The sequence below is a fragment of the Hyla sarda genome, chromosome 2 (assembly GCF_029499605.1).
Source record: "Hyla sarda isolate aHylSar1 chromosome 2, aHylSar1.hap1, whole genome shotgun sequence".
In the NCBI taxonomy this organism is placed as follows: domain Eukaryota; kingdom Metazoa; phylum Chordata; class Amphibia; order Anura; family Hylidae; genus Hyla; species Hyla sarda.
Genome location: NC_079190.1, coordinates 323571765 through 323585522, shown reverse-complemented (window position 1 = coordinate 323585522; position 13758 = coordinate 323571765). Strand labels below are relative to the sequence as shown.

At 45.2% G+C, this 13758-nt stretch overlaps 1 protein-coding gene and 1 pseudogene across 5 annotated transcripts in view; both read right to left on the bottom strand.

The window, feature by feature from the left end:
* The window catches only part of AMPD2 (adenosine monophosphate deaminase 2), a 177442-nt gene that overhangs the window by 26624 nt on the left and 137060 nt on the right, over nucleotides 1-13758 (bottom strand). For all 5 annotated transcript variants that reach the window (XM_056557879.1, XM_056557883.1, XM_056557880.1 and 2 more), the window contains exon 11: nucleotides 12588-12719. In XM_056557879.1, the coding sequence (XP_056413854.1) occupies nucleotides 12588-12719 (132 nt within the window). The remainder of the gene's footprint in view (nucleotides 1-12587; nucleotides 12720-13758) is intronic.
* Nucleotides 3478-3646, bottom strand: LOC130359795 (U2 spliceosomal RNA; annotated as a pseudogene).

Here is a 13758-nt window from a genome sequence, read left to right as displayed (position 1 = left end):
ATCCCCCCTTCATCATCCCCTTGTCATCATCCCACACATCCCCCCTTCATCATCCCCTTGTAATCATCCCACACCCCCCCCCTTCATCATCCCCACCCCCCTTCATCATCCCCACACCCCCCCCCCCCTTCATCATCCTCTTCTCATCATTCGCCCTCAGTAGTCTTCAACCTGCGGACCTCCAGAGGTTTCAAAACTACAACTCCCAGCAAGCCCGGGCAGCCATCGGCTGTCCGGGCTTGCTGGGAGTTGTAGTTTTGAAACCTCCGGAGGTCCGCAGGTTGAAGACCACTGCGGCCTTCAACATGCGGACCTCCAGAGGTTTCAAAACTACAACTCCCAGCAAGCCCGGGCAGCCATCGGCTGTCCGGGCTTGCTGGGAGTTGTAGTTTTGAAACCTCCGGAGGTCCGCAGGTTGAAGACCACTGCGGCCTTCAACATGCGGACCTCCAGAGGTTTCAAAACTACAACTCCCAGCAAGCCCGGGCAGCCATCGGCTGTCCGGGCTTGCTGGGAGTTGTAGTTTTGAAACCTCCGGAGGTCCGCAGGTTGAAGACCACTGCGGCCTTCAACATCATCCAGCCCCCTCTCACCCCCTTTAGTTCTGAGTACTCACCTCCGCTCGGCGCTGGTCCGGTCCTGCAGGGCTGTCCGGTAAGGAGGTGGTCCGGAGAGGAGGTGGTCCGGTGAGGAGGTGGTCCGGGCTGCTATCTTCACCGGGGGCGCCTCTTCTCCGCGCTTCCGGCCCGGAATAGAGCCGTTGCCTTGACAACGACGCATCTGCGTCGTTGTCAAGGCAACGTGACTATTCTGAGGCCGGGCCCGAAGCGCTTAGAAGAGGCCTCCCCGGTGAAGATAGCAGCCCGGACCACCTCCTCACCGGACCACCTCCTTACCGGACAGCCCTGCAGGACCGGACCAGCGCCGAGCGGAGGTGAGTACTCAGAACTAAAGGGGGTGAGAGGGGGCTGGATGATGTTGAAGGCCGCAGTGGTCTTCAACCTGCGGACCTCCGGAGGTTTCAAAACTACAACTCCAAGCAAGCCCGGACAGCCGATGGCTGCCCTGGCTTGCTGGGAGTTGTAGTTTTGAAACCTCTGGAAGTCCGCAGGTTGAAGACCACTGCGGGTGGGGGAGTTCACTCGAGTATAAGCCGAGGGGGGTGTTTTCAGCACGAAAAATCGTGCTGAAAAACTCGGCTTATACTCGAGTATATACGGTATTTCCATACTCAGAAGAGATGGGGTTACAAATTTTGAGGGGCATTTTCTCCTATTACCCCTTGTAAAAATGTAGAATTTTGGGAAAAAAGCTGCATTTTAATGAAAAAATTTTTATTAAAAAAAATTTAATTTACACATCCAACTTTTACAAAAAGTCGTCAAACACCTGAGGGGTGTTAAGGCTCACTATACCCTTGTTACGTTCCATGAGGGGTGTAGTTTCCAAAATAGTATGCCATGTGTGTGTTTTTTTTTTTGCTGTTCTGGCACCATAGGGGCTTCCTAAATGTGACATGCCCCCCATTTCAGAAAAACTCACTCTCCAAAATCCCATTGTCGCTCCTTCCCTTCTGAGCCCTTTAGTGCAGCCACAGAGCACTTTACGTACACATATGAGGTATTTCCTTACACGAGAGAAATTGGGTTACAAATTTTAGGAAGATTTCTCTCCTTCTACCCCTTATAAAAATTCAAAAACTGGGTCTACAAGAACATGCGAGTGTAAAAAATGAAGATTTTTAATTGCCTCCTTCACTTTGCTGCTATTCCTGTGAAACACCTAAAGGGTTAAAACACTTCCTGAATGTCATTTTGAATACTTTGAGGGGTGCAGTTTTTATATTGGGGTCATTTATGGGGTATTTCTAATATGAAGGCTGAACTGGTCCCTGAAAAATTCAGATTTTAAACATTTTGTGAAAAATTGGAAAATTGCTGCTGAACTTTGAAGCCCTCTGATGTCTTCCAAAAGTAAAAACATGTCAACTTTATGATGCAAACATTAAGTAGACATATTGTATATGTGAATCAATATATAATGTATTTGGGATGTCCATTTTCCTTATAAGCAGAGAGTTTCAACGTTAAAAAAAATGCTACATTTTTGAATTTTCCATACATTTTTGAATTTTTCACTAAGAAATGACGCAAGCATCAACGAAAATTTATCACTAACATAAAGATGAATATGCCACAAAAAAACATTCTCGGAATCAAATTCATAAGTAAAAGCATCCCAGAGACATTAATGCTTAAAGTGACAGTGGTCAGATGTGCAAAAAATTTTTTTGCAGTACAGTTTTTTTTATCAGGTTTTTGATAAAAAAAAAACGATTCCTCAAAACCTGACTAAACTGTATCAAAACGTGTGTACAAAGTTTTATCTGTATACGGTTAAAAACCGTATACGGTTTGAAAAATGATGTCCGGTTGCATCCGTTTTTTAAGAGAAAAAACTTATATGTTTTTAACTTTTCACCCCATTATTAATAGTTTCACTTGTTTGATTGAAATTCCAAGAAAAAAAAACTGTGCAAAGTCAAAAACCGTATGGTAAAAACTGGATGGAACCGTATGCACATACAGGTCTGTACGGTTCCCATTGACTCCCATGTTAAAAAAAAAAGAGGACGGAGGTCCCCTCACCTGCCTCCGCTGCCTTCCCGCAGACCAGAGCAGAAGATGACCGATGACGCTGATCAGTGCTATGTCCTATACATAGCACTGAACAGCATTAGCAATCGAATGATTGCTATAAATAGTCCCCTATATAAAAATAAAAGTAAAAAAGTAAAAAAATTAAGTAAAAAAAATTAGAAAAACCCCCTCCCCGAATAAAAACGTAAATTGTCCCATTTCGCCTATTTCTCCCCCAAAAAGTGTTAAAAAAATATTTTATATACACATTTGGTATCGCCGCGTGCGTAAATATCTGAACTATTAAAATAAAATGTTAATGATACCGTACGGTGAACAGCGTGAACGTAAAGAAAAAAAATCCAAAATAGCTGCTTTTTTATAACATTTTATTCCAATTTTTTTTTTTATAAAAATGTATTCAAAGTTTTATATAAGCAAATATGGTATCAATAAAAAGTACAGATCACGGCACAAAAAATGAGCCCTCATACCCGCCGCTTATACGGAAAAATTTAAAAGTTATAGGTCTTCAAAATAGGGGGATTTTATACGTACTAATTTGGTAAAAAAGTTTGTGATTTTTTTTAAGCACAACAGTAATAGAAAAGTATATTATCATGGGTATCATTTTAATCGTATTGACCCAAAGAATAAATAACACATGTAAATTTTACCGTAAATTGTACGGCCTGAAAACGAAACCTTCCAAAATTAGCAAAATTGCAGTTTCCCCACACAAATAGTATTTTTTTGGTTGCGCCATACATTTTATGGTAAAGTCCTCATACTAGTCTGTGGATGAAAATATAAAAGAGTCATGATTTTTTTGAAGGCGAGGAGGAAAAAACAAAAACGTAAAAATAAAATTGTCTGCGTCCTTAACGCCCAAATGGGCTGTGTCCTTAAGGGGTTAATATATGGTCCCCAGATAGGGAGTATATCAGAAATTAGACTGATAAGAACAGATACTACATTACATTGTATCCAAAAGGCAGAGAAGCGATATGAATGCCCTCAAGGCATGGGGGAGCATACTAGGAAGCAGGAGATCTGAGGGAAATACTCCAGACTGCCAAACTGACAACGGCATGAGAAATGACCATAAAAAAGCTATGCAGGTGCAATTACCACTTTTGGCCACTAGAGGGGAGCCTAACACAGGAGAGAGAACAGTGCTGAACAATTAGCCAGTCAGCCATTGGCCACTGGAGGGCGCAGAGCGGCCCATGAGAAGCTTTTTTTTTTTTTTTTTTAAACCCCACAGCAGGGACGTGGAGAAGCAGTGCCGTGAAGCAGTGAAAAGTACGCGTTGTCCACGTCCCCACCACGGGAGAAGGGGTATGTTAACCCATGGAGCACCTGTCCGGGGGGAAGGGGGGAAAAGAAGACAGTAACGGCGCCGAGTAATGGCGCAACGGCCAGATATTAAAAGTCCAATGGCTGTGGCATGTTGAAAAAACGGGGAAAGCCGCGATCATACAGGCAGCCGGCCGCTATCATACTGCCTCCTACTGACACTAAGCTAAAACTGATTAGCTCAGTGCCTGTGGGAGGGTATATCCTACTGGGAGGAGCCGACTTCTTTTTTTGCCTAGTGTCAGCCTCCTAGTGGATAAAAGCATAATACCCATGGTCTCCTGTGTCCCCCAATGAAGCGACCGAGAAATAACCCGACACTCTTAGTAAATCAGGGCCAGTGTGACTGTACCGGCAAAATAGTGAGTACAGCTCTAAAGTAGCACATTGTGCAGGACTGTTTACTTTTCTGCCAATTGCTGCCTACTCTCGAAAGGTGTATGTTCAGCTCCCACTTGCTCGCCCAACATGTGTCCCAATCCTGCAAAATGTTGTAAAAAGTATTGTTAAAGTGTTGTTAAAAAGTATTTAGAGATGACCCCCTCCTCGCCACCCCACCCCCTTGATGCAATTTGATTGCCCCCCGTGTAATTTCATTACTTCATGTGCCATTTTATTACCCCCATTTCATAACTGCCTTGTGCCATTTCATTAGCCCCTGTGGTATTTCAGAGGTTGGCTGGACTGCACAGGATTTTGGGGGACCCTCTGTATGTCGTGTAACCGCCTGCCACCGCCCTCTCCTGCAGAACCTGTGGTATTGCAATCTCATGGCAGTGCTCTACTCTGGAGTATAATACAGAATGTAATTTAGGGACAATACAGGATAAGTAATGTATGGTGCGTACACCAAGCCTTAACAAATTCCAAATGCCAGGTTGCCTGAGATCTCTACAGCCCGTTCTAGACAGTTGTCTCAGCCAGCCGATGCTCTGCTCATATTTCCTACATTCCACCACCAACCAATCGTGATCATCCCTCACAGGGCATGCCTGCCGGTAGGTACACCCAAGCAATGCCTCACTTCCTCACGCATGAAAAAATAAGTGTGAGGAGGAATGCCAAAGCATAAAGAGCATCCAGGGGACACAGGGGCATGAGGACTAGATGAGAGTGCATGAAAAATGACAGAAGGCTCAGGTCAGGACTACACGGCACCTCAGCAGTGAAGCCACTTGGTTCTCCTGGAATTACTGTCACCATGTGTGTCTTTTAGCTTTTCCAAACTACTAAATAGCAATGAAGCTGAATCTGCCATTCAGGAGTCTGGGAAAGCTGAATGACACACATAATAACAGCCAGGTTGCTTGTCTTTCCCAGACTTATGAATGGCAAAAAAGCGATTTCTGAGAGAAAGAGGAGAGCAGCCAGGAACCAGAGTGGGACACCTGAGGAGGTAAGTAAAATTATTATAATTTTTTTTTATACACTGTCACGTTAAGTTCACACTGTTCACACAAGTTCATACTCGAAAATGTGAAGAATGTCCGCATGGAAAACACGGGTGGACATTCTGCACATTTGAATAATCCAGCGGCTGCTAGGACCACTCGGAAATGCTTCGTCTTATAGATGGCAATGCATCCCCGAGCGGAATCTGCAGAACAAATAGACTAGTCTGCGAATGCCAGAATCAGGATTTCCACGGGAGAAACATATGCCGCAGAAATTCCATTGTCTGCACAGTGCAGTGGAATTCCTTTGAAACCAATGAGACTTTACTGCAGCGGAATGTTCGAGCAAAATATTCCAGTGGAATTCCACATGGATATTCCAGGTTGTGAACATACCCTTAAGTGGACAAAGTTGTAAAAAAAAAAAAAACTCCAGCGGGATAACCCCTTTAACCTCTTGGGGACGAAGGGCGTACCTGTACGCCCTCGTCCTATTCCCCTTCTATGACACGGGGTCACGAGATGTCCCCACGTCATAGTGGGTCGGTCCCAGTCGCTATCTGCCGCGGGGACCCATGTCTAATACCGGACGTCACCAACTGCAGTGATGCCCGGCATTAACCTATTAGACGTAGCAATCAAAGTTGATTGCCGCATCTATAATAAAGAAAATACAGTCCCGGCAGCTCAGCGGAGCTGATTGGGATAACCGCGGTAAAACAGCGGTGTCTTGATCAGTTGAAAGGACGGCGGGAGGGCCATTACCTGCCTCCTCGCCGTCCGATCTGTGGCTCGATGCTCCAGGAGGCCTCAGCAGCCTGGAGCAATCGAGCACAGATAACACTGATCAATGCTATGATATGGCATAGCATTGATCAGTGTATGCAATCAGAAGGTTGCATGTAATAGTCCCCTATGGGGACTAAAATAGTGTAAAAAAAAAGTTAATAAATGTCAATTAACACCTTCCCTAACAAAAGTTTGAATAATAAACATATGTGGTATCGCCGCATGCGTAAATGTCTAAAATGTAATGTTATTTTAACCGCACAATCAATGACGTATACGTAAAAAATTCCAAAGTCCAAAATTGCGTATTTATGGTCACTTTGTTTACCCTAAAAAAAAATTATAAACAGTGATCATATAGTTCCATAAAAAATGAAAATGGTACAGATAAAAGCTCCAGTTCACGGCGCAAAAAATTAGCCCTCACATATCCCTATATACGGAAAAATTTAAAAGTAATAGGAGTCAGAAGAGGACAACTTTAAACATTAAAATTTTTGTACAAAAAGTTATAATTTTTGTAAAACAAGTAAAATCAAACCTTTATTTGTTGGATATCATTTTTATAGTATGGACGACAGAATAAATATAAGGTGTAATTTTTACCGAAAAGTGCACTGCGTAGAATCGGAAGCCCCCAAAAGCTACAAAATGGCGTTTTTTTTTTCAATGTTGCCTCACAAATATTTTTTTTCTGATTTTCCCAGATTTGGTGGTAAAATGATTGACGGTATTACAAAGTAAAATTGGTGGCGCAAAAAACAATCCCTAATATGTGTCTGCAGGTGGAATACTGAAAGTGTTATGATTTTTAGAAGGGGAGAAGGAAAAAAAAAACTAAAGTGCAAAAATGAAAAAATGGCCTCGTCCTCAAGGGGTTAAAGAAACACTCAGGATTTTGTTTATGTATTGCAGCATCAGTGCAGCATAGACTAATACTAGATAATAATGTAGGGATTCTTGCATATGCTAACCTGTTTTAGCTGATGTGGCAAGCATAAGATTGGCTCCATGTTGGTTTGCAATTCACTGTGATTCTCTAATGCAGCCTACATTTCCCATTAAAGGGGTATTTTTAGATCATACCCCTATAAAAACCGCACCATAACCCCCCCCAAGTACCGTATATACTCGAGTATTAGCCGAGTTTTTCAGCACGATTTTACGTGCTGAAAACGCCCTCCTCAGCTTATACTCGAGTGAACTCTCCGCCTGTCAATCCCTTCTCAGTGGTCTTCAAACTGTGGACCTCCAGATGTTGCAAAACTACAACACCCAGCATGCCCGGACAACCATCGTCTGTCCAGGCATGCTGGGAGTTGTAGTTTTGAAACACCTGGAGGTCCGCAGGTTGAAGACCACTGCGGCCTTCGTCATCATCCAGACCCCCCTTTAAGTTTTCTACTCACCTCCCCTCGGTGGGAAAGAAAGGTGAGCTGGTCCGGGCCATCTATGCTGCAGGGACCGTCCGGTGGGGAGGGTTAGTCGTTCCGGGCTGTCCATCTTGACCGGGAGGCCCTCTTCTCTGCTCCGGGCCGGCCCCGGACTAGTGACGTTGCCTTGACAACGACGCACAGGGACGTTCATGCGTCATCGTCAAGGCAACGTCAATTGTCCGGGGCCGGCCCGGAACGGAGAAGAGGGCCTCCTGGTGAAGATGGACAGCCTGGAAAGACTAACCCTCCCCACCGGACGGTCCCTACAGCATAGATGGCCCAGAACAGCTCACCCTTCCTTCCCACCGAGGTCTTCAACCTGCGGACCTCCAGGTGTTTCAAAACTACAACTCCCAGCATGCTGGGAGTTGTAGTTTTGCAACATCTGGAGGTCCGCAGGTTGAAGACCACTGATGAAGGGATTGACAGGCGGTGATGATGAAGGGGGGGGGGGGATGATGACAGGGTGATGATGACAGGCGGTGATGATGAAGGGGGGGATGATGACAGGGTGATGATGAAGGGGGGGATGATGACAGGGTGATGATGACGGGGGTGTTAATGACGAAGGTCTGGATGATGACAGGGGGGATGATGCATTTCCCACCCTAGGCTTATAGTCGAGTCAATAACTTTTCCTGGGTTTTTGGGGTGAAATTAGGGGCCTCGGCTTATATTCAGGTCGGCTTATACTCAAGTATATACGGTATTCAAAATGACATTCAGAAAGTGTGTTAACCCTTAAGGTGTTTCACAGGAATAGCAGCAAGGTAAAGGCGAAAATTCAAAATCTTCATTTTTTACACTCGCATGTTCTTGTAGACCCAGTTTATGAAATTTTACAAGGGGTAAAAGGAGAAAAAGCCCCCCAAAATTTGTAACCCAATTTCTCTCGAGTAAGGAAATACCTCATATGTGTATGCCAAGTACTCTGTGGGTGCACTGGAGGGCTCAGAAGGGAAGGAGCGACAATGGGATTTTGGAGAGTGAGTTTTTCTGAAACCAACAACATGGCATACCATTTTGCAAACTAAACCCCTCAAGGAACGTAACAAGGGGTCCGCTGAGCCTTAACACCCCACAGGTGTTTGACGACTTTTCGTTAAAGTTGGCTGTGTAAATGAATTTTTTTTTTTTCACTAAAATGCTGGTTTTCCCCCAAATTTAAAATGTTTACAAGGGGTTATAGGAGAAAATGCCCCCCAAAATTTGTAACCCCATCTCTTCTGAGTTTGGAAATGCCCCATGTGTGGACGTCAAGTTCACTGCTAGCGCACTACAATGGTTAGAAGAGAAGAAGTCACATTTGGCTTTTGGAAAGCAAATTTTGCTGAAATGGTTTTTGGGGGGCATGTCGCATTTAGGAAGCCCCTATGGTGCCAGAACAGCAAAAAAAAAAAAAAAAAAAACACATGGCATACTATTTTGGAAACTACACCCCTCAAGGAACGTAACAAGGAGTACAGAGGGTCTTAACACCCCACAGGTGCTTGACAAATTTCCGCTGGACGCAAAAATGAAACATTTTATTTTTTTCACTAAAAATGATGGTTTTACCCCAAATTTTTCATTTTCACAAGGGGTAATTGGAGAAAAAGCCACCCAAAATTTGTAACCCCATTTCTTCTGAGTATGGAAATACCCCATATCCGGATGTAAAGTGCTCCGCGGGCAAACTACAATGCTCAGAAGAGAAGGAGCGCCATTGAGCTTTTGGTGAGAGAATTTGGTTGGAATAGAAGTGGGAGGCCGTGTGCGTTTACAAAGCCCCCGTGGTGCCAGAACAGTGCACCCCCCCCACCATGTGACCCCATTTTGGTAACTAAACCCCTCACAGAATTCAATAAGGCGTGCAGTGAGCTTTTACACCCCACTGGCGATTGACAGATCTTTGGAACAGTGGGCTGTGCAAATAAAAAATTACATTTTTCATTTTCACAGACCACTGTTCCAAAAATCTGTCAGACACCTGTGGGGTGTAAACTGCTCACTGTACCCCTTATTACAATATGTGAGGGGTGTACGTTCCAAAATGGGGTCACAAGTGGGGGGGTCCACTGTTCTGGCACCACGGGGGGCTTTGTAAACACACATGGCCTTCAATTTCGGACACATTCTCTCTTCAGAAGCCCAATGGTGCTCCTTCTCTTCTGAGCATTGTAGTGCGCCCGCAGAGCCCTTAACATCCACATATGGGGTATGTTCTTACTCAGAGGAAATGGGGCTACACATTTTGGGGGGCTTTTTTCCTATTCTCCCTTGTGAAAATGAAAAATGTAGGGCAACACCAGCATTTTAGTGAAAAAATATTTTTTTTTTCATTTTCACATCCAACTTTAACCGAAATTTGTCAAACACCTGTGGGGTGTTAAGGCTCACTTTACCCCTTGTTACATTCCATGAGGGGTGTAGTTTCCAAAATGGGGTCACATCTGGGTATTAATTGTCTTGCGTTTATGTCAGAACTGCTGCAAAATCAGCCACCCCTGTGCAAATCACCAATTTAGACCTCAAATGTACATGGCACGCTCTCACTCTTGAGCCATGTCGTGTGCCCGCAGAGTACTTTACGCCCACATATGGGGTAGTTCTGTACTCAGGAGAAATAGCGTTACAAATTTTGGGGGTCTTTTTTTCCTTTTACCGCTTGTGAAAATTAAAAGTATGGGGCAACACCAGCATGTTAGTGTAAAAATATATATTTTTTTTTACACTAACATGCTGGTGTAGACCCCAACTTTACCTTTTCATAAGGGGTAAAAAGAGAAAAAGCCCCCCAAAATTTGTAACGCCATTTCACCCGAGTAAGGAGATACCCCATATGTGGCCCTAAACTGTTTCCTTGAAATACGATAGGGCTCCGAAGTGAGAGAGCGCCATGCGTTTTTGAGGCCTAAATTAGGAATTTGCATAGGGACGGACCCGGGCGCAAGAATTTGACTTGCCTCCGATTCCAAAGTTACCCTACGGCAGTTTTTCCCAAACAGGGTGCCTCCAGCTGTTGCAATACTCCCAGTATCCCTGGACAGTCAATGGCTATACTGGGAGTTGTTGTTTTGCAACAGCTGGTGGCTCCGTTTTGAAAACAGTGCCGTACCGAGTACGGAGATACCCCATATGTGGCCCTAAACTGTTTCCTTGAAATACGACAGGGCTCCGAAGTGAGAGAGCGCCATGCGTATTTGAGGCCTAAATTGGGGATTTGAATCCGCCGCAAATATATTGCAGTATTGCGCAAACAGGGTGTCTCAACTGTTGCAAAACTCCCAGCATGCCTTGACAGTCAGTGGCTGTCCGTCAATACTGTGAGTTGATGTTTTTCAACAGCTGGAGGCTCCGTTTTGGAAACACTGTTGCACAATAAGTTTTTTTTTATTGGGGGGGGGGGGGGGGGACTGTGTAGGGGTATATGTATATGTAGGGTTTTACTTTTTATTTTGTGTAGTGTAGTGTCGGGTTTACAGGGAGTTTGCCGCATCTCAAACTTGCAGCAGAACTCGCTGTAAACCCGCCCGTGTGAATCTACCCTCTACATTCACATGGGGAGGGCAAACCTCCAGCTGTTGCCAAACTACAACTCCCAGCATGCACTGACAGACCATACATACTGGGAGTTGTAGTCATGCAACAGCTGGAGGCACATTGGTTGCGAAACAGAGTTTGTTACTTAACTCAGTGTTTCGCAACCAGTGTGCCTCCAGCTGTTGCAAAACTAGAACTCCCAGCATGTACAGTCTCTCAGTGCATGCTGGGAGTTGTATTTTTGCAACAGCAGGAGGCACACTGGTTGCAAAACACTGAGTTAGGTAACAAACTCTGTTTCACAACCAATGTGTCTCCAGCTGCTGCAAATCTGCAAAAATCTGCATGTATTGATAGTCAAAGGGCATGCTGGGAGTTGTAGTTTTGTAACAGCTGGAGACACACTGCTACAACTCCCAGCATGCCCTTTGGTAGTCTGTGCATGTTGGGAGTTGTAGTTATGCAACAGCTGGATGCACACTTTTTCATAGAAAAAATGTGTCTCCAGCTGTTGCATAACTACAACCCCCAGCATGCACAGACTACCAAAGGGCATGCTGGGAGTTGTAGTTGGAACTCCAGCTGTTGCAAAACTACAACTCACAGCATGCCCTTTGGCTGTGCATGCTGCGAGTTGTTGCTAAGCAACAGCTGTATCCTGCCGCCAGGACCGCCGCCACTTCCACCGATCCTGCTGCTGCTGTGGCCACCACCAATCCCGAGGGGGCCCCTGCCGGACCAGGGCGCTAGGTAGGAGACCCCCGCCAGCGCCGATCGCCACCATCTTCACCGTCCCGATCGCCACCCAGCAGGGTCGTGATTGATCGGTCGGAACGACCACCTCACTCCTGCTGGGTAAGGGTGAATGGGGCTGTCTCAGACAACCCCATTCACCCTTTTTTTCCAGGACACCAGAGACCCGATTGACCCGGAATAGTCGCAAATCGCAGGTCTGAATTGTCCGGCGATAAGCGGCGATCGCCGACATGGGGTGGTCTCGGGACCCCCCCGGGGTTTGCACGGGGTGCATGCTGATAGGTATCAGCAGTCACCCCGGTCCGGTCCGCGCCCGGTGAGGACCGGAATTCTCACGGGCATACCCATACGCCCTCAGTCCATAAGGACTTTAAAACGGGGGCGTATGGATACGCCCGGCGTCCTTAAGGGGTTAATCATCTGGCTTTTGGTGTGGTGTATGATCACTGCACCTGGTTATATGATTAGGCTGCTTGTGCTGAAGTTTACCCAGGTGAACTCATTAGATTCATAATTGGGTTGAGGTCAATCCACATTAAGCAATTATGTGTTTTCTTATAAAAAATTATGGTGGTCAAAGAGTTTACTCTGTGTATGACTCCCAGAAAATCAAGAAAGTATATATATGCAACAGCAATTGCATATAGCTGTCTATATCTAATACACTGTACAGATGCAAAAACAAGGCATACCTTGATTATGTGGGCAAAGTATTTTCCTGACACCTTGTTATCTGTTTTGATGAAGATCTCCCTTAGAACAGATTCACCTATTGGATTGTATTTGGCATTGAATTTATCAAAGCGATGGAAAGTATTCCTGTCCTGTGGTAATAAATCAATACAAACAAGATTAAGAAAAGTTAATTTCATTTTATAGTCACATGCAATGACGTGGAACAATCTGTGTATCACTATGTTTGTGTTAAGAATATAAAATATATGAGCATGAGGGTTTTGCACTGCCACCTACTGACCACAGATGGTGGTGTACAAATTTTCAGTTTATCATATAAGCAGACTGGAATTAAATTTTTCTCAGACCAATATATTGGACTTAAATGACTGCCCATTATCCATAAAATTTTGCACATTTCACTGATGATACGAATTATGCAGATCCAGTCACTGGTAACAGGCAGGCTGAAAAGTTAAAGGGGTAGTCCAGTGATGAAAAACTTATCCCCTATCCTAAGGATAGGGGATAAGTTTGAGATCGCGGGGGGTCCGACCGCTGGGGCCCCCTGCGATCTCTCTGTACGGGGCCCCGGCTCTCCGCCGAGATAGCGGGTGTCGACCCCCGCACGAGGCAGCGGCCGACACGCCCCCTCGATACATCTCTATGGCAGAGCCGGAGATTGCCGAAGGCAGCGCTTCGGCTCTGCCATAGAGTTGTATTGAGGGGGCGTGTCGGCCGCCGCTTCGTGCGGAGGTCGACACGCCCCCTTCTAGCGGGCTGTCGGGGCTCCGTACAGGAGATCGCGGGGGCCCCAGCGGTCGGACCCCCCGCGATCTGCAACTTATCCCCTATCCTTAAGATAGGGGATAAGTTGTAAACCACTGGACTACTCCTTTAAGAAGGCAGCCTGCCTGTTACCACTCTTATCTTATATTCAGCAATATGATACTTGACGATTTTATTATTTAGAAAAAACTTATAAACAACAGAGATATTATGACCATGTTTAGCAAATCATGGATACAAGAAGGACTTTGTCAACATGATGACAAAGCCTAAAGTTAAAAAACATAATAAAACCAAATACAGTCGTACATTCCTCACCCTCAACTCGGCACAGACAAAACCCCAGGGAAGAACTCGTAAAGATCCCACAGGCTGAGTGTTATCATGGAGTACCCAAAA